This window comes from Phocoena sinus, chromosome 16 (genome assembly GCF_008692025.1).
Source record: "Phocoena sinus isolate mPhoSin1 chromosome 16, mPhoSin1.pri, whole genome shotgun sequence".
NCBI lineage: Eukaryota > Metazoa > Chordata > Mammalia > Artiodactyla > Phocoenidae > Phocoena > Phocoena sinus.
Window position 1 is genome coordinate 83,530,011 of NC_045778.1, and position 26,889 is coordinate 83,556,899.

At 51.7% G+C, this 26,889-nt stretch overlaps 1 protein-coding gene across 1 annotated transcript in view; it reads right to left on the reverse strand.

Annotated features, from left to right (window-relative positions):
• TCERG1L (transcription elongation regulator 1 like) overlaps positions 1–26,889 on the reverse strand; it is a 204,091-nt gene that overhangs the window by 118,501 nt on the left and 58,701 nt on the right. Inside the window, exon 5 of the mRNA XM_032608658.1 lies at positions 3,440–3,449. Coding sequence (XP_032464549.1) covers positions 3,440–3,449 — 10 coding nt within the window. The remainder of the gene's footprint in view (positions 1–3,439; positions 3,450–26,889) is intronic.

Below are 26,889 nucleotides of genomic sequence, written 5' to 3' on the forward strand. Positions count from 1 at the left end.
TTTCTGATCACTGGAGACAGTAATAATAATTTGGAGATAACATGACAATGACAACATGGTTTATAATAAGAAGAATAACCCACATCACTCTGCAGTGTGTCTGTCCCGCACCAAGTCCTGGTCCGGGCACTTTTGCTCATTAATGCCACCAGCATGTCACTGAGGGGAAAGCTGCTCGTCCCATTTCACAGGTGGGAACAAGGAGGTGCTGAGGGCGCAGGCCTTGTTCAGGATCCAAGCTTGCAGCACTGGGATTCCAACTCGCTCCCCTTGGACGAGCGCGGGCTTCCTTCTGCCTCGGGCATCTTATCAGCTTAGCAGAGGACAAACACTGCGAGGAGAGCCAAACTGCTACAGGCTGATGAAGTTTCCTCTGTGATGGACCACGTACCCCAGACACGAACATCCAACAGCGAAGCCCAGAGACAGTGACCTGGCCAAGCTGCTCAGACCGGAAACTATAGCCCGAATCATCAATAATGATCTAAGAAGACTGGCACCTGATCTGAGAACAAGCACATTCAAGACCGGGGGGTGGGGGTCGGGGAGAACGCAGGCCATCCTCATTTTCTTAACGAAAGGGCTCCAAGGACACCAGCTCAGAGCACTGCCCTTGTGACACTCCCACTTGTTTTTATTCCAGACAAGGAGAGGCTTCGATTAATTTCAAGACCCAGTTGCCATTTAACGCTGACACCCGAAGCAACACAACAGAAGGAAGCCCCCAAATCTCACAACCAGTACAGAAGCGGTCCCCCCAAAGTACTAGAATATGGACCCCCTGAGATGCAGATGAAGAAAAATTCCCATGTCGCTGCACATCCCTGGGTATCACACACCGTCCCTCACACGAGCAGTGCTCTTTGTGTGTGTAACGGTACCCAAAGTTAGGCTAAAATAGGTGTTCTCGGCTGCATGAATGCAGATTCAAAATTAGTGACTTTGTTTTAAATCATCTGAATGAGATGAAATGACTTAAAGGATACACACCTCAGGGTCACAAACCCCAGACTCCACATACGAATGTCCCTTAAGCACCTAACTTGCCCTGTGTTTCTCCACTCGGCAGAATTCTTGTCAGTCTTAGAAACAGGTAACCACCTTTCAAAGCACAGTGGAGAATCCAGAAAATGACTGGGTTTTCAAGTTTTCCTTCAGAGCCATAAAAATTAAGATGAGAGCCATGGAAATCAGAATCGAGAAGAAGCAGTTTTTCCTGCTCCGCAGCTGAGGACCTGAAGCACCGTCTTACGGAGGAGACAACTAAAGGAAGTGAGAAATAATCGGTGCAACAGCTGGTGTGAAGGAGAGAAAACTACATCCACAAGTTCAATGTCAAGGCATTCAAGGTAAATTAGCCACACAGTAAATACACGTAATCAAAAATAATAATTATCGTTTATAAGTTTAAAAGCCCGAGCAATGCAAACTGGGTTCATTTTGAACAAAGAGGAATCCTGTTTTTGCCTCAGGGCATATGGACAGAGAAAATGTTGTGTTTTAATGTTTGTGCAAAATTTGGAAGGAACTGAGCTTTCCTGCTTCAAAATAAAAGCACAGAAGCCAAACAAAGACCAGAATGTGGGACATTCTTACACCTGCTGGCCTCCGTGTCAGCTACCAGCTGCGGGAGGTCGCTGCGCCGGGCCAGGTGGGCTCTGGGAGCAGGGGGGACGCGCCTCCCACTCTCTCCCCGCTACTCACGTCCTCCCTCCGGTGTGTCCCCTGCCTCTGGCCTCCTCACCACAGCAAGGCTGGCGGCCCCAGGAGAGAGCCACAGCCCATCAGAGGCCTGCTGTCCAGAACTTGCCATGGCGGTGGCCACGGGTCTCAGGCAGGGAGATTCCCTTTAGTGAGGAGTCACCACCAGGGGTGAGCCGCCAGCACCTGTCCCCGTGGAGGGCTCCCATCTCTGTGCCCGGGCAGGGTGGTCTGGGGAAAGGCCGCCTCCATTTCTCATCCTCCCGGGCTGCACGCAGAGCTGAGAAACTCAGGAGCGGGATGCACTTGGGGGTCAGGAGGTACGGGCGGCCATGGACACAGTCGGCCCCCCACGCAGCCCCAGGCTCTGCCCGCTCCCAGGCGGGGCTGTGGATCCCCGGTGGCAGGGCTGGAGCAGAAGGGAGAGCCCACCCATCCCTCACACACACCTGACACAGACCTGAGATGGCAATGCCTCCAAGGCGGAACCCGAGCACGTCTGAAACCACAAATACCTGTGCTTTTCACTGAACTGACTCTCCACCGAGCCCAACAACCAGTCCAGCCGAAGCTTCAGAGTCCATCAAGCTGGCTGTCTCTGAATTGGCCATTTTGGACTGAACAGACGAACAGGTTACGGACAGGAGCACACGGCCTAAGAGGCGTGCTGTGATTATTACAAAAAGATTACAGTCATACTCGCTAAAACACTGATCACTTATGAATGTTTTCTTTTTCTATAAAACCTCCGTTTTATTGTATATTCTTGTGTTTGCATTATTTCATAAGAAGCACATGGAAAGTTAAGGCTACCCTGGCTGCATTCACAAAAGTTCAGACTTACTGAAATATTCCCAATTAATCTATCAACCACAAATACATAAGCTGAATATAACAACAATTGCCTTGCAGAGTCATTAGAGGATATTGTTAGAGGATTACAGACGTTGATAATGTATGTAACACAATGCCTTGCATATTAATAGATGCTCAATAAACTGGACTATAATAAAATATATTCAGCAATGACAGTAGTCTTAGTTATTATTTACTGTACTTACTAACAAATTTATATCATTATTAGATAATTCAGAAGCTAACTCAGAACCTGGAAGTACCTCCAGGTCATTGTCCCCTAAATCCAGTTAGTCACCGATAATGTTCTTTATTTCTCATTTTTTAACAGAAAAGGGAAACTCTGCTCATGGTGTCCGTCTAGCATTCAAGTTTTCATCCGGGCACCAGCATCTTTAAAGTCGAATTCAGCAGCAGCCTGGACACACCTGCTGGAGACACTCAACCATGTCTCACTCCCGCTGCCCCGGCAGTTCCCACCTCTGCCCTCATCAACCCAGTCCTCCCTTCGTCCCGACTTTGATCCTCTCTCACCGGCCCCCCACTAAGGCCACCACCTCTCCTGCCCAGCCCCACCTGTCCTTTGCTTTCTCAGTAACATCCCAGGAGTATGACTCTGGATGATTTCTGTGTACTTCAGAGTAAGGAAACGGTAGCTCTCAGTGACCCTTTGAATCTCTCCTCCCGGTGTAACCTCTGGTCAGAGTCACTCCAAGCCGGCAGGGGCCACATCCCAGGACAACAAAACTGGGGGTTAGCTCTTCCTTCAGAATTCCACACAGATTTTTTATTTCTCCCCAGATAGATGGATTGGGGAGGAAGCTAAATGCCTTCAATAAAATATCAAGGTCTTTAAGCAGCACGTACGTCGGCAGTCAGCGACGTTCGCGTGTCTTATGCTTCCCGCCCTCACTTGCCACCAAAGTACCTACTGGCACATTCATCCTCCAGCAAGAAGGCTGTTCAGCATCGCTCCCTGCACACGCCTGACACAGAGCAACAGAAAGGCTGTGCGCCGGGAAGCAGAAATGCCAACGACTAATTAGCACAGTCATGAACCTCTGATTCTGGGAGGGGAATGAAAGCCTTAAATCACCCAAGAAATAGAGGGACAGTCTACGTAGAAAAGCAAACGACTAAGAATCAAGGGGTGGATGAGTAGCCTTCTAATTCGAGTACAAGTGTGACCTTGGAAGAACGGGATCCCGTCTGGCTCCCCCCCACAACCCTTACTGCATTTAAGAGAACAGAACCTGCCCCCCACAACTGGCCCCGAAGTTTCTCTGATCTGCAAAGAGGGGAACGCTGGTCACGGATAATCAAGACTCGGCCCCCAGTCCCCAACACGATGAGCTGACTGTCTACACAGCCCAGCGGGAGCACTTTTTAGAGCTGTGCTCCTACCAGGCGTCAGCAACCTGAGAGCAAACGGCCACCCGGGAGCGGCAGCCTGCACTCCCCGCGGGGGTGGGGGGGTGAAGCAGCCTGCGCTCCCCACAGGGAGGGGGGCCGTCCATCGCAGGGGCCCAGATGGAGGGAGAGAGTGGAGGAAGGAGCCGCGCTCTGCCTGAGCCAGCGCTGGGGTGTCCTCTGCTCCTGTCCTCGCGCTCCGGTTCTCAGGCCTTCAGACACGGCTGGGATCCGCCTTCCTGCTCTCAGGCCTTTGAACCTCCCACCCGCTCTCCTGGGCCTCAGCTTGCAGCCGGCAGATGGGATGGTGGGACTTCTCAGCAGCCATAATCCCAGAGCCACTACTGTATAATAAATCTCACTATAATCCTACAATCTCAGGCTATAGAACCCTTAATAATACAACATACGTACAAGCGTCTGCACGTGTCTGCATATATGCACGAGTGTATGAGATATACATATGTATGCATGTATATACCTTTAAAGTGAAGAGGGACCTTCACTTTCATGGACAATTTTGAGATTCTAATTGTTAATATGTAAATATGTGTCAACGGGAAACCTCACTCATGTGTGATGGAGCACTGAACGGCTGATCTTTCCCGATGTCAGGGGCCACAAAGGCTGGGCGCTGCTTCTGGGTGGCCTGTGCCCGAGCGGCAGCAGCAGCCTGAGACCATCAGGCCTGCAGGCTCTCAGACCACCCCCGGACGCGGGGATCAGAATCTGCTTGTCACCCAGATCCCAAGGGCATGACAGCGTGAGTCACGCTGGCTCAGAACGTTCCCTTCAGCCTGGAGAAAGCTCTGAACCAGCGCCCAGCCCACAGGGTGTTCAGAGATGCATCCCTCCCTGCACTGCACCCTCACCTCGGCGTCCTCCCTGGGAGGCAACAGCTCGCCCGGCTGCAGCTGGCAGGGCCTGAGGCTACCACAGGGGCACAGCTCCTCCTCTGCTCACTGGCCGCCCTGTCCCGCTTCCCCCGGGGCCACTGTCCTAAACTCACCTGCAGCCCAGCCAGCTGTGTTCAGACCCTGGCCTTGGATGACTCCTGAGGCTACTAGGCTGCACACCAATAAACAGTAAAAACACGTGTTCATTATAACCCGAGGGAATCATCATAGAATGGAAACAGAGCTGATAGCTTCCAAGAACAACGGCTACCAGACACGCAAAGTCAGTGTTCTCCCTTTCGTAGAAGGATGAGGACGTGAGTGCGTGCATGAGTGTGTGTGCTTATATTAACAGAAAAAGGAGAGCTCAGAATACCAGGCGCCACACTTTCTACCAGCAGCTGCCGCATTCCCAGGGGAGTGAGATCAGACTGGGTACAGAGTATTTTCACGCTCACTATGTATACATCTCTGTGGTTCGGACTATTTCAAAAACCACGCGCCACTTCTGTCATTAATCCTTCCGTCCACCGCGTGCCTGTGCCTGGCTCTCCTGCCTGCCTGTCCGACTCCTGGCCCACCAGCCCCACTCAGGTCCCTCCTGGCCATGTCTCTCACGGGCTCCTCAGAGGGGACCAGGTGAAGAAGCAGAATCCGGGCAGTTCTCACCTGCGGCAAATCTCTAGCAGGGGAAGGAACACTAGGTAAAACAATCATTTGCAAAAGACACAAATATTCTGCCACTTGGTGACCCTGGTGGATCCCCAGGGAGGGACAGGGGACACCGAGTCACACCTCAGCAAAGCCAACTGTGCTGGAGTGAGACGGCAGCCGTAGGCATGCAACCTGGGATGCCCAGCTCCTTGGGCCGACGGCTTCTCTCCCGGAGGGGCAGACACGACCCAAAGTCACCCGAAGAGTGAATAATCCAAGGAGACCGTCTTAACCAACCGCGACAGGGAGTTTCCTTCTGAAAAGACTGAATCTTTAAAGAGAATAAAGCACTTGCACACAGAGACTGCGAAATCCTCTTAGTTTAGTGGAAGGAGAACTCAGGAGACAAGGCTCACGAGGGGGTGTACTTGCCGCGTGTGGTAGTGACGCTCTGTGCAGCCTTGAAGGCTCAGAGCCCCTCCACCCTGGGAGGGGCAGTCCCGCCTCCTCCCTGGCCTTCAGCCAGGAGGCTTGGGGCTGGTGGCACGTTGACTGATGCGATGCAGCTGGGGCTTGAAGAACCTGTGCCATCGGGCTTTCTCCCTCTCACGCTTCTGCATCCCTATGACACGTGGCTGGCGGGCAGCCAAAAGGATGAGAGCCATGTGGAGCACCTGTCATTCTACATGAGACCATCCTGGCTGCCAGCCAACCCTCGACCCGCCGAGCAGCTGTCCAGCTGACGCTTATTGCTGCCTGCCACCAGGATCTTGTTATTTGTTATGCGGCATCACTGGCAGGATAGCTAACTGATACACCTCAAGTACCTAAAACCAGTATGTGCCTCCCAGGAGAGGCTTTGAGGAAGTCTGTGCAACCGAATCCATTTCCTGTGCTTTGGTCCATAGCTCATTTTCATTTGATGAGTTCTGAAAAAAGTTCTAAAATAGTTTTTGTTCTTTCTCTTTTAAACTGCAGTGTGTAGAAACTTGCCAAGAAAGAGCTACTGTGTTCTCAGTGCTGACTCCTCAAGGAGTGTGTGCATGGAAAGCTGTCGCCAGGAGCTGCTCAAGGATGCCTGGAAACCCCTCCCATCCCATCTCCATCACACAAGTGCCCGCCTTAGCTCTCGAGACAGGAGGCCAGGGACAGAGACTGGTTTCATGAAATTCCCCACCAGCTTCCAGTCTCCACATCTGAAATACACCATGTGTAGTCAGCATTTCATGTTACTCTGTAGACTTGGTAAATAGCTTTTTTAAAAGGTTACATAAAAGAGTTACTTCAAAGAATAACATATATACAGTACTGTTGGAGATGTTGGCTGCTACCCATATCACAAAGAGCTCTGCCTAGAGTCAATTTCCTATGACCTGAGACTAAATTCCTCCAAGGAAAAGTGTTGGTCGGATCATACTAACTCTATAAAGGAAATGATACAAATTCTCAAAATGTTTTCAAAAAGATACTTTACCCTGCTAACAGCAGCCTCTGCACGTGGTAATACAGTACCGAAGGGAGGGCGGGAGCCATACAGTAAAATATTGAGATCTCACTGTTAAATTTGTGTTTTTCAAATAAACGTAAATAAAAATGTAATAATAAAACCAATATTATATTTATTCAATAGTTTATTAACTCATGTAGTTCTGTTTTCTTGTTTCTTTATTCACAGCATTATATTTTTATAAACAAGAGATAGTGTTCATACATGTGTGTATGACACACATGTATATATACACATATGCACATACATATATACATATGAAATTTAGATTATGCATTCAAGTCTCTCTGTCTTTTTTGTGACTTTTCTCTCTCAGTTCTACAGTTTACTAGTCCTTTTCTCTCCAGACATTTTTCCTAGTTAGCACTGTTTTTATATGTAACTTTATAATCCATTTTTAATGGTACATTATAATATAAAATTTGAAACTATCAAATATATTCTGTAAAAAAAGATTCTGGGGCTTCCCTGGTGGCGCAGCGGTTGAGAGTCCGCCTGCCGATGCAGGGGGCGAGGGTTCGTGCCCCGGTCCGGGAAGATCCCACGTGCCGCGGAGCGGCTGGGCCTGTGAGCCGTGGCCGCTGAGCCTGTGCGTCCAGAGCCTGTGCTCCGCAACGGGAGAGGCCACAAGCTCCGCATCGGGAGAGGCCACAACAGTGAGAGGCCCGCGTGCCACAAAAAAAAAAAAAAAGAATCTGTACTTTTACTTTCCATTAAACTTGTAAGAAATTACTTAATTCTTTAAAAATTCTTGGAAGCTGACCATCAGGTATTTTTATTTTGATTATTTCTTGCTCCAATCAATCCCAATCCATTGCATCCCAAAGATCCAATACACCTTTCAAGTACACTGTTGGAAATACACTTCATAGTAAAATATGCTAATTTTACTAATGTAATTTCATGAATGACTGCGATGATAAATAATATTTTCGCAATTTATCACTAGCTGTTAAGCACACCAAATTCCTAAAATCGTGGAATGAAATATGAAGCCTATGGAGCAAAATTATTAAAACCTCTTATGGGGAAGTTTTGAGGAAACCAAGGCTTCCTGGCTCGAAGACAGGAGGACTGAAGGAGATGGAGAGTTTACTCAGATAACCGTCTTTGAAGGTGATGTTCGCATCCTCCTATCACAGCATCGTAGCGTTTAGCACGATTGCAGCTAAAAACTGGCATCCGTTCAATCCCAGCCACCCCCGCAGCGTGGAAGAGCTCTAAATCTTTTAATCAGCTCTCTCCCTGTCTTGGTTCACAGCTATGGATGACCCAGGGTGAGGACAGTGCATACAGGCAACTGTGTCTACAAGGAGAATCCACCAGGAACTCAGACTCTGAGAAGAAAACCACTAAGGCAGGCAAGTGACAACATCTATATGTCCCTACAGGCCGGTACAAATCAAAACCTTCAATGGATCCATTTGTTTTACATGAATCAACAACTTGACATGGAGAGACAATCCATTGTTCTAGTAAATTTTATCAGGTGAACATCAGCTTTGCCCTTTGCCCCCACACGGGTTATTCTTAGCAGCCAGAGCAGTACTTTCTAACTATGGAACGTAGTGGCACATCCTTGTCCCAGCCCCGTAGAGGCCCCACTTCACTTGCAGTAAAAGTCAGTCTTGAAAACGTAACAGGCAAGAGCAAATCTGACTCCATACTGGATCTGTTTCTTTTCCTTTAACCTTTGTATTCTATTGCCTTTGCTGCAAGTTAAGAATGTGAAATATATATTCTCAACGCTTTGACCTTTAAAGGTATAACACTTTTCCCTTCACAGAGAGATACAAAGCTGCAGAACAGAGAATACCATTTGTCTTGTCGGAGGTTTACAGGAACATCGTGACCTGACCTACACAGACAGCTGCAGGAACAAAGGATTCCAGAACCGAGAAGTCTGCAGCCACCAACCACACCCCCTCTCCTTTTAGTATAAAAGAGGACTAATTCTAACTTGAGGAAGGTGGTTCTTTGGGACGCTAGTCCCCCACCTTCTCAGTTTGCTGGATTTCTGAATAAAGTCACCATTCCTTGTCCCAACAGCTTGTCTCTCGACTCCTTAACATGTTGTGCATCGAGCAGTATTGAGCTTGGACTCAGTTACGAGACCTCCTCCATGGCCCATCTCCCACCACCCCTGTCTTAGCCTCCCTGCTGGCCCCTGAGCGCATCGGACTCTCTCCTGACTTAGATCTCCGTGGTGGCAGTCCTCTCTGCTAGAATGGTCTTCCCCCAGTGAGCCACGCAGCTGAGCCCCTCACCTCTTTCCAGCTTTGCCCGAAAGGCCATCTTCCCAGTGAACCTACCCGACCCCCATTTAAACTGTGACAGTCCCTCTGCGCCCCTTGCCTCCTCCTCTTTTCTGCTAGTCTGTTTTCCATAAAGCTATCCCTTTCCAACAGTCCATATAATCCTCCCCTGACATACTTTATCTTTTGTTTATCATTTGCTTCGCCTGCTGCAGTGTATACCCCTCAAGGGCAGAGACTTTTATTTTGTTTCTCAAGGTTTTCCAGGTACCCAAAACGGCCCTGTGCACACAGGTGCTTAAAGAGTACTTATTGAAATGAGTGAATGAGTAAATAAAGGAAAATAAGTTAATGCATCCACTAATTTAATATTTACCTGCATTGTACCTGATGAGTTAAAATTGCAGATGGATAATTTGAGGGACATACATAAAATTCCACCATTTTGTGTAGTACTTCAAAAGGGTATTGATGTTTTCCAAAAGGAAGCGTTACATCTCTCAGGTGTACCTGAAGTAGGTGTGCCTGGTGGTTTGTGGCAGTAGGTGTTTTTCACTACTTGCAGAACTGTGTTCGTGGCAAGGCCAGGGGCCACGCCACTTAGCCCCACGCCCTCTGTGCTGACATGAAGCAGGTGGGCAGTAAATAAATCTCTGTTGAATGAACAGAGGATTGAAAGTGCGACCGTGTCTTGCTTGGCCGAGCCTATATCCGGGCAGAGACTGAGGGGTTCCCACATCTCCCACGCAGAGAGTTTTCAGGGATACGATGAAGCACCGAGGGCAAAATACTTCACAGCCTTAATGCAAACGGCAGGGTTGGGGCACTTTCATGGTTTATTTTGAGACACTAAAACAAGCCAGTGACTTTAGGCAGGCCTGGAGAATGTGTCTGGGACTCCTAATGGCCAGACCTGTGCTCGCACCTGCAGTGACTGGGGAGCCGTCCACACTCTTTGCTTGAGCAGCTGGTCAAGGGGTCAGCTGGTAGAAGAATGTCAGTCTCGCAGTTCCACCGGCCAAATCGCTTCTCTTCTAAATGTTCCCCTGCAGGTGGAGAGGGGTTGCACCCAGTGACACCCAACAGTTTGCAAGTTTCAACGCTCTTCCACCACACGTACTGACAATTGAGCTGTACTCGCCCCTAATCGTGTGCTCTTTGATTAGCTATCGTATCCATTTTTGAATCTTCATTTAGAGCATTCCGAACTCAAGCATGGTGAAATAAATGACTTTATCTCCATCAAAAGACTTTTTTGTGTTTTGGAAAATCATGGAACTACTGGTGACATTGGGGTCTGCCCGATTCCTGCTGCCCTCCCAGCCCCCCACTGCAGCCACCCCGACCCAGGCCTGGGTCAGCCTTGCCCTTCTGTCTGGCGCTGCCCCATGGCGGAAACTTGGGGTGCATCTCTGTGTGCTGTCCAGTCTGCAGGGCCATCTCATTAAGGTATCTTCACTGGGGCACAATTAACACTGGTTGTTCCCTGGATCTGATATTTTGAAACATTTCTGAGAAGGTACGCAGCTTTCACCCTAAAAGAAGTTCTGATGGAGCAAAGCCAGTGCCAAACGGGGGGCAGGGGCTCTCCCCTGAGACCCCCCGAAGCCCAGCACGCACAGAAGCTCGCACACAGGGTGGCATCAGTGCCGGGCGGCGAGGCCAGCGAGTGGGCACCCCACAGAACATCGGGAAGAAGCCTCATCCAGGGAGAGGCTTCCTGGAAGCTGCGCGTGTGTCCGTGCCGAGCCTCTCTCCGTGTTCATCTCCACGGTTGGGTCATTCGAGCATCCCAAGACTCCGTGGGAAGTAGGAGATGACGCTTGTACTTGTGATCCTGCAGCGTCAGTGTGAGCGATGGGAACAAGGGCCCGACCAGAAGTACACTCCTGGGAGTCTGGTGGTGATTGCTCTAGAAGCGCCGGGGCCACCGGCTAGAAACAGGCCCCCGGATGGCCCAACCCTCTTGCCATCACGAAGGCTGGGCTGAAGGGAAGGAGGGCTGGCTGCAGCCTCCATCGAGCACTGCAGGGCCCAGGGCATCTATGCCCGCAGAGACTGTGCCCTGGGGTGGAGGGGGGCCATGAGCTATCGTTCCTGGTCACGAGGGCGTCCCTGGCCCACACCGCGCGGCAGCACGCAGGCTGGCTGTCCCGGGTCCCCTTGCCCGCCGCACACTTGAGCTCTGAGAACATAAAAGCGAAGGCCCCAAGGAGCGCGTGTGCCCCTCCATCTGCTGTTGGGCAAGCAGAGCCCTTTTCCCAAAGGACAGGCCATGGGGGCTGCAGGACCCACGCAGCTGGGACACAGTGCAGCTCAGAGCCGAGGTGGAACAGCCCTGCGCTCTCACCAGAGACACAAGTCATATCCGCAGCCCCCTTTCTGAAATGTAATTCCATGCCTTCACTTGAATGCAGCCTTTATCAGACATTAAAAAAAAAAAAATGAATAGTAGTCCCTAACTTGTTTGCTGATATGGAAACCAAAGATAAGCAGATAGAGGTACAGCCACCGAAGACATGTATGGGGCACCCAGAATAAAACCGAGCATTAAATGTCACTGTATATCTTATCTCCCCAAAATAAAAGCACGTCAAACAAAGAATATGTCCCGTTTGTTGTGTTTATTTATTACCTCAAAAGAAATCTTTTCATAGATTTTGACAAGTAGTCAAATAGTGGAAACAACTTTGTTCATGATCAGATATCTTTCCCAATCGTCACGGTCCGCAATTTCTATCTGCAGGGACTGCCAAACGCCTCTGCCATTCAGAGCTCAACTGCTGAGACACAAAGTAATGAGAGGTCAGCGGATCAGCAGAGAGCAGAGGGGTTTTTATGGGATTGACCTCAAAGCCCTCGACGCCAGGCATGCCAGCGAGAAATTGCTTCCTGCACTGTGGACATCTAGCCGCCTGACTTTCACCCAGGCTCCTGCAGAAAGGGGGCTGTGGCTGCTTCCTGAGACCCTGCACCAGCTCGGCTCAGCACCGAGACCCTTCCAGGGTCCTCACGACCCCCTACAATGTGGGGGGGAGGTCATAAGGTGCCCAGAAAACAGAGGATTGCGATCCCAGCCGGTCAGGCACAGGTCGGGTGGGGTCAGAAAAGGCGACCCTGGGGTTGGGGAAAGAGTCCTTCCCCTGGACCACTCTCGCTGCCCATCCCTGTGATGGGAGGTGACCCTGGATCTTAGAATGCCATCCCTGGAAGCCCAGGAACACCATGTCACCCCCCGACTTTAATTCTGTGCAGAGACATGGCCTTGTTTGGGGGACACAGTGACCTGCCATGCCGGTCCTGGGCACAGAAGCTGCTGGGACCAGGGCAGTGCCCTGGCCATGTGGCCGCACGGCTGTGTCCTCCCTCTGGCTGCAGGTGTTTTGTTATCAGCACGGGAGTTAGGGATGTTTTTCTCGTGCCCAGTGCTGTCCCCTTCATTCATTTACTGAGTACATTTAGGGGCTGATTTATTGTGCTTACTATCTACCTCCTCTTGCTACCCTGGAAGCTTCCTGAGAGCAGAGAGTTTGGCCTTTTTCATACGCTGACAACCTCAAGCACCCGACACAATCCCTGGCAGCAGTAAGACCTCGATGAGTGCCTGCTGAATGAATGAATGATGGTCTATTCCTGAGACGAGGTGTGCAGATGTGACAATGACCACCAACGCATTCCCCACCCGGATGGAGTTGAGTCTCGTGGGAGGACATGAATCCAGTGCTCTCAAGGACTAACGCCCATCCCGATGCCTCGAGGTTATGGAGGGGTGCGTGTGCCTGCTGCCCGTCCCTCCCGAAATACAAGCACCAAGGGGATGAAGCGATGAAAGGAGGGGGAGCCGGGGTCCCTCTACCAGGGGGGTCCACAGGGTTCAGGGAGGTGAGGGGCAGACGCAGCTAAGGCCTCAGGCCCCGGGGAGGGGGGGGGCAGGGGCATCGGGTAAATGTGGCTGAAACCTGAGAGGCTCTGGCCGTGTTACTCCAGCGCAGAGGAGACCCTAGCCTCAACTAGGAAAGAACAGCCGAGTGCGGGAGGGAAACGTGAAGAGACCCAGCAGTGAGGGCAGATATGGTGGGGAGCTGAGCAGAGCTGACAGTGAAGCAGGATGAGTGACCACATCCAGGGCAGGCAGGGCAGACACCACGTGAGCCACGGGAACAGGAAGACGCACTTAGAGGATGCAGAAAGGTGCTCTGACGCGCAGACAGACATTTAAAAACATTCAGTAGATTTGGGAAACAAAGACAAGGAGCTCTCCCAAAATGTGAAAAAGAAGTCAAAGAGGCAGAAAACATGAGCAAAAAGAAGAGACCAAGGGGAACAATCCAGGACAGCCAGCAGCCCAGTGATAGGGACCCAGAAACAAAGCACACACACGGAGGGGGGAAATTACGTAGAACAGATCATTTATGTTATACTATATGTCATATGCATTTTATACTATATGTTATACCATATACTATGTTATACTATATGTAGTATATAAGCTGTAAATATAGCATAAAGATATAACATATATATTAACAGCATGTGTGAATACGTGTGTGTGTGTGTGTGTGTGTGTGTATAAATGGAAGAGAATTTCCCAGAGCTAAAGAATATGAAGCTTTGTATTGAAAAAGTTCATAGAATTTTCCATGAAATTAATATTTTTAAAATGTGTATATATCATTAGAAAATCACTACACGTCAAAGAGAAATGTGACACCATTACCACTGTATTTTTTCACATAGAAAACACAAGTCACCTATAAAGTAACACCAACTGGAACGTGTCTTTCCCTTTGAGAGTTCAGAATTTAGGAGACATTAGAGGAATGTCTTCAAAATTTCTAGGGAAAAACAATTCAAGCAAATGTTGTATAATTCGACAACCTATCAACCAAGTTTGAAGGCAAATGGGAATTTTAAGCATCAAAGAGATCAGACCTATTGGGACATTATTTCAGGATATCCTCTGGGAAAGGGTGGCCGTGGACGAGGAAAGGAGAAGTTCTGAATTCGAGAGATGGTGGCTCGGAGCCAGCACAGCAGTGACATGGAGCTCTAGCATCCCAGCCCCGAGGGAACTGCCAGGAGGATGTGAATCACAGAGATGGATGCTCTGAGGAAGGAAGGGCCCCGGGGGAAAAAGAAGAGGAACAGAATAGAAAAGCACAGCGAGCAATTCGAAAAAGATATTGGCAACATGTGAGAGAAGAGAAACGAGGAATGACAGGACAGCCAGCCAAAGACGTAAGAAAGCCATGGCGTTACCCGGCATAATTTTAAGCAATTATAGGTGCGTCACACATCTGTCTGGCTCTGATGACAACGCGTAGTCCCAGGGGGACTCTCTCCGGAACAGCATCTACTTAATTATAACACTGAAAATGTATTTATTTACCTACTTATTTATTAACTTGTAGAACCAGTCTATGAATGAATCCAGAAAATCTCCACGGTTCCTGTAGAATATACCCTTGACCATGTAAAAGTGTAGCTGACCGAGGTTAGCAATGGGAAGGCTGGCAGGGAAATGGGGAGGCTGAAACCCTCATGTTATGCACAAGAGAGTCACCATGTTAGGGAAGAAACTCGCCATCTTATGGAAGAAGAATTGGAAGTTTAAGTGTTTTATTTACCTATAATTTATTGAAAGAGTATTTGGTTTGAAATATCGAAGACAATATAAGCATCGTGGTGTGGGACTGTGTAAGTGAACTCAATTCTTGAGAGGCAGTGGCAGTAGACAGCGGACTCCTGTTTGCTCACGCCTCCCTGCGTCCAAGCCCCTTGGATGTGCACACACCCCAGCCCTCACCTTGACCATTAGACCTGCACCGCCAATGGGACAGGAGCAAATGTGACTCGAGCAGAGACTTGAAAAGTGCCTGCAAGCGCGGTTTGCCCCCTCCTGCGGCTCCTCGCATCCTGCAACCTCCACGTTTGCCCCCTCCTGCGGCTCCTAGTGTCCTGCAACCTCCATGTTTGCCCCCTCCTGCGGCTCCTAGCATCCTGCAACCTCCATGTTTGCCCCCTCCTGCGGCTCCTAGCATCCTGCAACCTCCGTGTTTGCCCCCTCCTGCGGCTCCTAGCGTCCTGCAACCTCCATGTGGAAAATGCGGTCTCAGAGAGGAGGGGCACGTGGCCCATCCCCCTTCCTCCCAGCTGAAACCAACCGGCAGGCATGTGGGTGATGCCACCCTGGATAAGCCACCACAGGGCAAAACGGCCCCTGCCAGTGATGCACGAGGGACCGGCCGGGCGCAACAGAAGAGCAACCCAGCTGAGCGCGGCCCCAAGTGCTGACCCAGGGCATCGTGGGCTAAATCAACAGCAGCTGTCTTCAGCCGCTAGGTTTTGGGGTAGTTTATTATGTAGCAGTAGGTGACTGTCACAGAAAGTGGTATGGAAAGAGCCACCAGAGCAAAAACCTAAAAAGCGTGGCATTTACATCAGGACCGGTTGGAAAGTGGATGCCGGATCCTGTTATGTAGCATCGAAACAATCAGCAAGGCCATGGCCTGTGGTCATTTGGAAGATGGAAAATACACTCAGGGACCTGAGTCACTGACCCTGGAAGACGATTTGCAGGCCAAAGGCTGCAAGTACCAGACAGCCCACTGTCTGCGGGTGACGAGATGTGAGAGGAGGACACAAGCTAAAGGAAGAACTGTGCAATTTGCGAGTGGGACTGAGAGGGGCTATGACCTGCTGAGCTGGAAAAAGCAAACTCTTTCTCATTCCCTCCATGCTGGGAGGTAAGTGATCACTCACCCCCAGCTGGTAAGTGATCTTCAAAGTGAAGTGAAGCCTATGCCAAAGGCCAAATAAAAGAAGTTACTGGAAAACACTTTGGTAAAAAGACCTCTGAACGATTTAGGGCGATGCCTAGCGGCTAGATAAAGAGGCTTCCAAGCAGTTTTGCAGGTGCAATCATACAGAAGCCTAGCCCTGTAACTGTTGACAGGTCTGTCTCAACAATCCACGTGGGTGTGGCTTTTGTTGAATCTGACGCATGGAAAACCCACAAAGTTTTTGAGTGTTGTACCAGCAGAAGAACCACCTGCCTGAACCCAGCCCAAATCGCCGACCCACAAAGTCATGAGTTAAATGAGTGGTCATTCTTTTAAGCTGTTACACGGGCTGTTTGGTTAGTCATCAAAAGCTCACTTTTCCATTATGCAGCCGGAGATGACCAACAAAATCCTTCATCTCTCATATGACATCAACAGCCGTTGTCTAAAGTTGAGAAATCAAGAAATAAAAATGTCAACGGTCTAGTTACAGTGGAAAAGTTAACTGACAAAAATGCAAAACTGACAAGTAGCATCCGTAGAAAGAAGCTGCCTCTGGGGTGGGGCAGGAGGTGGGTGAGGTCCTGCGGCAGGAGACCCTCACTCTCCATCTCAGTCTTCTGTCCCCATGTGCCCAGAGGCATAAGTAAAAATACATGTGCAAAACCTATGACATTAGAGCCACAGATGAGAAGTGCTGGATGCATCATGCCATATAGCGGGCACACGCTTTATCTGGGAGTTTGGGCACATGTCCACGAGAACGGGAGATGTGGGTTCGAATCGGGCGGCCCCAGGGACTGAACTGTGTGAAGTGGGAGGGGTGGTTTGGGGGTACCTGAGGGAGGCAGCCTGCAAAGTTTATTTAAGGTGTGATGGGTAAAGGATACCAGTGTGATGTCACCAAGATTTACAAAAAGGGGGCTGGAGGTACAATTAAAATTAAAGTTTGCCCGGAGAGCAGACAGCAGCCAGCTCACTCCCGATGCTGTGTCCCCTACCAGCCCAGCCGGGACTTCAGTGTCGGGGTGTCCCAGTGTGGTGGGACATCCTTGATGGGTTCTGGTCAAGACGACTGGCTGGGGAGGGCTTCCTCCAGCTCATGGCCATTGAAATCATGGAGCAATCTGAATTGTCTTTCCCTCTGGACAGAGTCATCTGTGTGGCCACAATAGTGCCATAGACTAAAGGGCCCAGGTGACCCCAGGACGGCTCAGCTGCTGCCTAGACTACTGATGTCCTTCCCCTTGCGGGTTGGGGGAGCCACGAAAGACCTGGTGCATTTCCGATCTCACGAGCTCAACTGGAGCCAGGTGTCTTCCTGGCCAGGACACGGTGGCTTTGGGGCAGCAGCCCGGGAGCAGCAGAAGCTGAGGAGATCACGGGAAGAAGCAGGTCCTGCAGGGGACCCAGGAGAGAGAAGCCCCATTCAGGGCCGTTGTGGTGACGCCTGGAAAAAGCCGTGTTCCAGCCCCAGAGACAGAGATACACGGGCGCCATCACTGTCAATCACGCCCAGGCCCTAGGTAGGCTCGCTGGAAATGAGCCTGACCTCAGTCCCATCCTCCCCACTGGAGAAATCAGGATTCCTTGGTGACACATCTGCACTGATGAAAGGCCAGCAGGGCCTCACGCTTTCTCGAAAGGGCCTCATTGGTATTTCTGCCACTGGTGTGAGAAGCAGGGCGCCGTGACCCACAACACACTGGAAGGAGTGTTGGTGAAACATAGTTACAGAGGCAAGTGAAAGGAGGCTGCAGGAGCGATATTAACCACAGCACTTAATCCATGGGGCAGCGCTGCCAGCTTAACCTCTTCGGAATTCTCTGAGTTCAATCAATTGTTTTTGGAAGTAACAGCCGACATCATAGCTTGTTAATAGGTTTAAAATAATAAATTACAAAATCACTGTGAGAGGTTTGCGTCGGCTTTAGCTTCCTAGCTGCCCTCAGCAGTAAAGCCCCCTCCTCCGGAGGCGTCCTCCTGCATCTGCAGCCCCTCCCCACAAAGGCGCAGCTCTCCTAGTGCGGCAACGGCAGGCGCGCGAAGTGCGCAGCTCGTGACCCTCCCAGAAAACCACGCGCGGTGCTCCGCCGTCCAGACCAGAGGTGGGGCCGCCCAAAGCCGCCAGAGTGATTTGTTCTGGTTAACAGTTAGTACCAAGTCCTCACACAGGGCTGGCCCAAGGTGTGCACTGGCGGCGGGGATACGGCGGCACTGCACACGTTTAGGAAACGTGCGTGGGCTGCTGTAATCTGAGCAAGGTGTCCTGTGCGTTGGGGATGATAGTACTTGACTAGAAGCCTGGCCTGGGCGGCAGAGGTCTCTATGGGGGGCAGACGTGAGGGCGGAGGGCCTCCGACAGTCAGTATCCCCCATGAAGATCGAGCACCTCCAGGCTCTGAGGTCTTCGTCCCCAGGGTCACTGCTGGGGGGCGATGCTGTGACCGCCGTGCAGCATGTTCATCCCGGCCACGGTGCTGTTGGCCACCCTGAGTGCTGGGCTGGGCCGGGGCAGGAGGGAGGGTCACACTTCATCCGGGCCCTCAGAGGCTCACAGTTTGGTGACGACGGCCAATCAGGGACGGGCACAGTGCTGACCACAGCACACGTAACCCACGTGCACTCGGGAAGGCTTTCTGGGGCAACACCAGCTGAGCATTCAAGGCTGAGCAAGTGTCGGCCGGGACCACTGAGGACAGAAGCCTGGGGGTTCCGAGAGATGCAGAGAACGCTGGGCCTGGAGAGAAGAGCCAGCACGGTGGGCGGGCTGGAGAGGGAGCAGAGGCCGGGGTGGGGACAGGTCCGCATGCCAGGCCAGGACCTGATGCTGGAGCCTCGTGAGCGGCGGGGGTTCAGGGCGGGGCCCACACGGCTGGGGCGGCCCTCGGGCCGCAGTGTACGCCTGGCCGTGGATAGAGTGGGGAAGCCGGCCGGAAGAAGCCAAGGGGCTTTGCCGGTGGCAGAAAGGATGGTGGAGCAAAGGGAAAGCGGGGGGCCGTGAAACTCCCCTCCACACCCTCATGTGCCTTCATGCATCAGCTGGTATCCCGAGTTGTACTCTCCAAGGACAGAGTCACCAGTTCTCTGTGTTCAAACATAAACGCAGACCCCTCCCCTGACGTCCTTGGCACCCAGCACTCAGGAGCCTGGGCTCAAAGAATTCCCAAGTTCACGCGTGTGCAGAGATGCGGACACGTGAGTTCACGGAACACTGCGCGTGGATGCAACACAACACCATCTCAGGTAGAGATGGAAACATGAACCATGCATGTGCACGGCCATGAGAGCACACACCCAGCACCCCCTTCCACACCACACCACACACAGCAACTGGCACACTTTCACTAGAAGGGGCACCTAGCGCCATATGACTCAAACCTGCCTTATGCTGGGCTGGGGCAAAGTGTCTATGTGCGTAATTTATTTCAGTTAATTACTAGAAATTATTCTGTATTTGAGTATATGCCTTAGCTCTTCTTGTGCACGGTCATCACACTTTGAGACGTGTGTCCACAGGTCTGTGTGTCCACAGGGCACGTGTTTATCCCCTGCTCCCTCCAGGGGTCCCTCCCTTAAATGACCTCACACACCCATAGCCCTGACGGACGAGCCCCATGGGGCATGGAAACAAGACAGGGTTTCTGAGGCAGAGGAATTTACAACTTGATAAGAAGCACAAGATAGGACAAGATGGGACAAAAGCGACGAGAAGAAGCACGAGTGAGTAAAACTCCTCCCGGACGAGAGCACATCAAGGAGATTTTAGGACAGATCCTCTTGGACTCTTCTCCCCACGTCCATCCTGGACAGACCCCCAAGCCTTGTCCGTGCACTGTTTCCCAAACGGCTCCCAAATCTGCCCCTTAAAGCTCCCTCTCTCCACCGCCCACCAGCACCAGCAATGGTCACCTGGCGTCCAGCCTCGGCCTAAATCACACCCACACACACCATCTCACACCCTGGGACACACAAGCACACACACGCTTGCACACAACTGTAAATCTGTGTGAGTCACTGAGCAAACCGGAGGAAACATTACGGATTCTGGAGAGAAACGCCAGGTCCTCTGATCCCTATATAATCTTTGAAATGAGTAAGAAAGACCAACACAGTTCCTGGTTCTGGCTCACACGTGGAATGAGCGTGAGGTTTCCCTGAAGGGTTACTGATGCGGAGGCTACGGAGACGCATCCCCCAGCCATATCCTCACCCTTGGAGTGGGAGCCACGACCCTGAGCATCTAGGGGCCCGGCTTTCTCCACAGCTCCATGGGGCCTGCCCTCCCTCAAGAGCCAGGAACATTCCAGAATGGCTGACGGAGGGGGCAGACCTGCAGACACAGGGGTTTAGGGCCGGGGGACAGGCGGCTGTCAGGAGGTGCTGGAATCCATCCCTTCAGCAGGCGGTGCTGTCAGCCGCGTCTGGGCGGCGCTGGGCAGGAAGGGGGCTCCCTGTGGACGGACGCCCGGCCTCTGTCTGGCTGGAACCTCACCCAGCCCGCCTCTGCTCTGCCCTAATGAGAAGGACGTGGCCCCTCTTGTGTGTTCTCTGGGGAGCAACGGGGGCTACCGCCTGTGCCGACCACAGCCAGAAGCGTCACCGCCACGTCCAGTCCGGGGCACCGGGGAGGGCAGGGCGTTACACACACAGGAGGAAAAGGCTCTTTGGATAAAAAAAAAAAAAAAGGGAAATAAACAGCAGCTGTGGTAAACTCAGCCCCTCCCGCAGGCAAAGCCTGTGCGTTTCCAGATTTCACTCCTTCTCTAAGTCAATGAAGGATCTTCAGAAGGCTTTAGCCGGGACTGTTAGCTACGAGCAAAGCTAGACTATAGGTCACCTCCCCATGTTATCTCTACGGAAGAGGGACATAGGGAACCGCTCCCATAAACGTGCATAAAGATGCTAAAGTGAGTTTATGTGCCACTGGGAAAACCATAAAGTCAATTTCAAGCCACAGGTTTACCAGTTACTTAAATGTGCCTGAGGGTGTGTGCGGACCAGATGTGCGTGCACCTCTGGTCCGGGTACACACTCTGGTCACGGGTCCCCTCAGCAGCGCTCCTGCTCTCGCCTGTAACAGGTGATGACCCATTCCAAAAGAAGGGTCCCGGGAGGCCCTGCCGGTCACAGCGCCCCCTGTCTTCACTGCACAGGCGCAGACGCTGCCCAAGAGGTCAGCATCCTCCTCTCGCTGACGGGATCCGGGCACTGCCCAGGCCTGACATCCACGGCCTCTGAGTCCTCTCCCCCATCCCCCATCCCTCCACCCAGCTGACCCACAGCCTCTCCTCCTGAATCTCCACCCCTCCATCCCAGCGCCCAGGGGACCCTTCCCCGAGGGCGAGGGGCCGGAACCTCAGGTGGCCAGGCCAACACAGCGGGGCAGCTAGCATCCCACCTCTCAGGGCCTGAGCGCCCCTTGCTAAAGGACCCCGGCCTCAGAGGTAACAACAGTTACAATCACGCAGATCTGCAAAGCTACCAGGAAAGGGCTGGAAACGACCTGAAAACGTATTTAAATAGAAAAATCACCGAAATGAATGGGCTTGACAGACCACGCCTGCTCTCCCTCCAGCAGGGACGTTTAACCACTGGGACCTAAAGTGGGTTTCACGTGTCACCTTATTCCAGAAGGACGCACTGCAACTCCCCGCGAAGCTGCACACGGCGGGGGGGAGGGGAGCGAGATGGGGTTGTGTGTATATTTGTTTTTCTACTACAGCTTTATTAAGATATAATTCACATACCGTACAATTCACCCGCTGAAACTGTCCGAGACGCTGGTTTTCGCTAGATTCACAGAATGGCAACCATCACCACAAACCATTTCAGAATATTTTGCCACCGCCCCCACCCCCCAAGCAAAGAAACCCCGGGCCCACTAGCAATCGCTCTCCTTTTCCACCCAGGCCTCCATCCCACCCTCACCCTAGGCGACCACTAATCTCCCTCTGTCTCTATGGATTTGCCTATTCTGCACATTTCATATAAATGGAATCGTACAATGCATGGTTTTTGTGACTGGCTTCTTTCGTTTAACATCATGTTTTCAAAGTTCATCCATGTTGTAGCCTGTGTCAGTGCATCATTTCTTTTTATTGCTAGTATTCCATTGTTGGATCGACTACATTTAACAACACCTGGGTTGCCCCACTTTGGGGCTGTTATGAATAACGCCGCTGTGAACGTTTGTGTACGGTTTTGTGCGGACATACGTTTTCATCTCTCCTGAGTATATGCCTAGAAGCGGAACTGCCGAGTCTTAATGGTTATTCTGTTTAACCACTTAAGGAATGGCCCGGCTGTTTTCCAGAAGTGGCTGCACCATTCTGCATCCCCACCAGCGGCGTATGAGGGTTCCAACTTCTCCACATTTTCACCAACACCTGTCCATCTTTTTATTTCAGCCATGAAGTGAGTATGAAGTGGCGTCTCACTGTGGTTTTGATTTGCATTTCTTGACGACTAACGATGTTGAGCGTCTTTTCACGTGTTTATTGGCCATTTGTATGTCTCCTTTGGAGAAACATCTATCAGATCCTTTGTTTATTTATTAATTGGGTTATTTATCTTGCATATATCCTTTTATAAGTCCAAATGAATCTTTAACAAATGTCATAACTCTATGACATGTGGCAAATGACAGCTACATACACATAATTAACGCAAATCGGATGGCTTGGGTAGTACACACAAGCTCCTCTCTGTTAGACCAAGGCCTCTTACCAACGTCTACACAGCCTCTCCAGGAACAAGGCCACAGTCTCGGTGACCACAAAACTACTACCAAAGGATGCCCAAAGAGCCACAAGTGTCCCTGCCTCCCGCCCCCAGCCGTTGCCCCTTACATACCCTCCACTTTCATACCCTACATCCCCTTTCTTTTTATTTTTCCCCAGTGGCCGCCTTGAGGAAAAATGAGTACAATAAAAATTATAGCTTATTTGTTGGAATTATAAGGACACTCGGGCACAGGTTGAGATCTGTTCAGTGCGAGGTGGTTACTAAACATACTGGTAGGAATGTCGCATGGACGTCTGGCCCACGCGCGTCTGGAATTGGGGGGGACGCTGTAGAGGTGACGATGTAGCCGTGAGACTGGGCGATTTCACTGGAAGTTGTACCCATCAACTCAGGCGGCTTTGTTGGAGAAGCTGAGTGGAGACTCTGAAGGACTGAACACAGGTCGGCTCTGTATTTGGAGGACGGGGGGTCACCAGAGACACACAGCACAGACAAGGGGAGGTGCACCCAGGAAAGTGGGGTAACCAGGCTCATGGTGACCCGGAGGCAAATCCAACAAGGGTGTGTCAAGGAGGAGAGAGTGATTAACTCTGTCAAATGGCATAAAGTTCAGTAACAGGAGGACAGAGGATGCACCATGTGAATAGGAAAATCCAAGTTGTTGGTGACGCGTCTATAAGAGCAGTTTCAGTGGAGTGCAGAAGCCAAAACCTGCTTGGATTGAGCTCAGAAGAAAACAGGAAGACAGAAATTATAACAAGGAACAGGCGGCTTACTCAGAGGAAGGTTGTTTAAGGAAAGAGAGACGCAGGCTGGTGCTACAGGAAGAAGCAGGGTCAGAGAAAACTCCGGATCTGCCTTCCCAGGACAGCCCTGCTCAGATGGCCCCTGCGTGATGAAGGGCGTTTCCACTCGCTCAGTTGCTCAGGACAAATCTTCGATGCCACCCCTGACTCCATCTTTCTCGCACATCCACAAACATTCGGCAACTAGTCTGCTGAGTGGACCTCGAATTCAGACCCCAACTCAGACCGCTCCCCAACCCCCATCATGATCTGCTTGGTCCAACCTCTAGCATCTCACACTCGTGTCACCTTGGTAGCCCCCTCCCTGCTTGGCTGTCCAAAACAGAATAAACTAACCCAATAAAGACTGCATAAGACACTTAAATACACTACAAAGACCCAACGGGGTTGATGCAAGAGCATTGAACCAGGAAGATATTCACAAAAGGCTGCACCTGGCATCCTGGCTGTGGTCTGCCCTGACCTTGGAAGGTGCCAGGCTCCTGCATCCCTGCACCGGGGTGCACGGACCCTGCTCTGTGGTCTCATGGCTCAGTAGCGCCGGGGGCATCTCAGGGATGACCTCACTCTGGCGTCTCATTTCACCACTGACCAAAGCAATGCCAGAGAGAGAAGCGGATGGACCCCTTAGATTTCAGAGCCCTTTTGAACGGGGTCCCCAGGCTGAAATCTCTTTCTGCCAAGATCTTTAACATCACGGCGCTCTTTTGCCACGGGGCTCTTCCTGGCTTCGCCACACCCCAGGTCCCCACTGCCGCCCGCTGTGGGGCTGGGACTTGGACCTCCGTAGAGCCCTGCTGTCACGGTGGTTCTGCTGGTGTTTTCTTCTTATGTCCACAGGCACCTCTTTATTCAACGGCCGCTCACTGAACACCCACCGTGTGCTGGATGGCTCCATGGGCTGAGCCCAGTGCTGGCACCCATCACTCAGCACAGCCGCATCTGCTTCCTCACCTGGCTCCTGCGTCTGCCTGGCCACTGCCACCACCCCGCCACCCAGACAGAGGGCTGTCCTGAAGGTCAAGAGAAGCCTGGGGGAGCCCTGAAGGACGGCCTGGAACCTGAGGCCTCCTTCCCCGGCCAACATCTCAATTCACTGTGAACCAAGGGAGTCCCCTTCACTGTTCACACACAGGACGGCATGCAGGCCCCACAGCCACACTTGGTAAGAAATGTCACAGCTGTGAGAACAGTCCACAGGTCTTCATGACCTCACACTTCATCTTTGGTTGTTATGACCTTTAGAGAGGTCAGGTCACAAACCAAGCGCACCGCATCCCTCCCTGCATCCCTGGGAGCTTGGCTCCCAGAGGGTCCGCAGTCCACAGGCTGCCCCACCACGCTCCAGAAGCCCTCACCTTCCCATGATGCCAAAGGCCTCCTCCTGCGACCACGAGGACTGACTCTCTCTGCCTCAGGGATGTGTCTGGTGGGGGGCGGTTTTGGCCTTGGTGTGGGGTGAGCAGAAATACCAGGGAATTTGAGCCACCCGGAGCTGCCCTCAACCAAACGCAGGCAGACGTTGACGGGCAAGAGCCTAGCTTCTTCCCTCCTTTGCTAGAAGAACGTGGTAGACCTCCTGCTGCCTTATTGCTTTCCTATCACACGCCCCCTCCTCCACGCAGGCTCACATAAAGTCTCCATCCCAGAGTCTTCTTCTGGGGCCACCCAGCCTGAGACAGCCCTGCAGGTTCTGTGTGCCTGGGCCAGCTCCCGCGTGACGACCAGCCCCCCAAGGGCGCGATGCAGTGGGCGCTGACCTGCTCAGGAACGTGGGTGGCTGGCTGATGTGTTGAGTGGGGAATGGGGCAAATGAATCTATTTAAGAAAATTCAGATTCTTTCCACTCCCTTTGCCCCTGCAGAGTCCACGATCCTAAGCAGATCTGCGCAGGTTGTCCCTGCCACCTTAGCGAATGCAACGTCCCAGTTAAAAAACAGAATAACAAAGGGAAGACGGCCGGCTTGGGAAAGCCATCCTCCAGGCTCATAGAGCATTTAAACGTCAGTGCCACTGACAGCGGGCTCCGCGGGCTCCAGGGCATCGTTTTAAAGCCCAGCGTCTGGGAGTCCCAGACAAGAGGGGTCCTTTTCAGCACAAGAAGCACGTTCTGTTCTTTTGGTCACTATCACAGTTTCAGTTCTTTCTTAAAAAGCCTCAGATGTGCGTGTTTTCCTTCCCCGTGTGTAAATTAGCAAACTACATACATATATCTGCTGTCAGAACCTGGGGCGCATGAGTCCTTGCCGGCTCTCCTGGCGTGTCCTGACCTTGGCCCCCGCCCACGCGTGCACACCGGTGGCTGCTTTAGGGGACAGTTAGTGGAAGCCGAGTCTCCTTCCTTTCAAATCTTTGCAGGACAACAAGAGCAGCTGGGGACCTGGGAGCAGACAGTCCTGTACGGCGCTCATAGAATAATTCAGACACTGCTCTCCTCCCCTGAGAGAGTTCTGCTCACAGAAGTCAGCTCACACCTGCCTGAACACCCAGACTGGACCCCGTGCACAAGCACTGCCCCTGGGCCTGTGGTTTAACCACGTGCTTGACCACGAGGGCTGCCGGCTGATCTGACCAGAGTGGAGAGCAGGAAGCTTTCCCAGGCTGGGCGTAGTGGAGAGGGCGGCGTGGGGTCTGGACCATTTTGTCAGCTCTTTTCTAGACGATCAGGAACTGTTCCTCTGTCCTGAAGCGATGGGCTCCCCTTCGCCTCATCTCCTGGGAGCCAGACCTCCCTGGCTCTGAGGTTCCACCTGCCCAGCCTTCCCTGCACCCTTCGCTCCTTGGGACTAGTGGGACGTAAACACCTGGCACCTGGCCAGTCCAGGCTCCTCTCCAGCCCACGCTTGAGTGCATAGCGATAGGTGATCCTGGGTGACTTCCCAGCCCCAGTCAAGGTAAGCCCCCAGATGTGGGTCATTTGTGAGCACCGTGGGCCTTCTCGGGCTCTGTGCCTTTAACTCTCTTTTATGTTGAACGGCCGCCCAGAGCATGGTTGTTTTCTCCCCAGCAGAAAGCAAATGAGATGTAGCCGATGCCTCCTTCTGTGGCTAGAGGTGCGATCATGAGTACCCATGTCTCCCCAGTAAGGCTGAGCAGCTGTGTGCAGGGAAACACAATAACACCTTTAGGAGGACATGTACCGGATGATGACTGTTTCTTTCTTCAGTCAGTAGGACTGTATTTACACAGCGGAGAACAGGAAAAAACATGTTCTCTACGTGCTGTATAAACAAGGAGGGGGCTATTCTACAAAGCGATTTAATTGTAACAATCCAG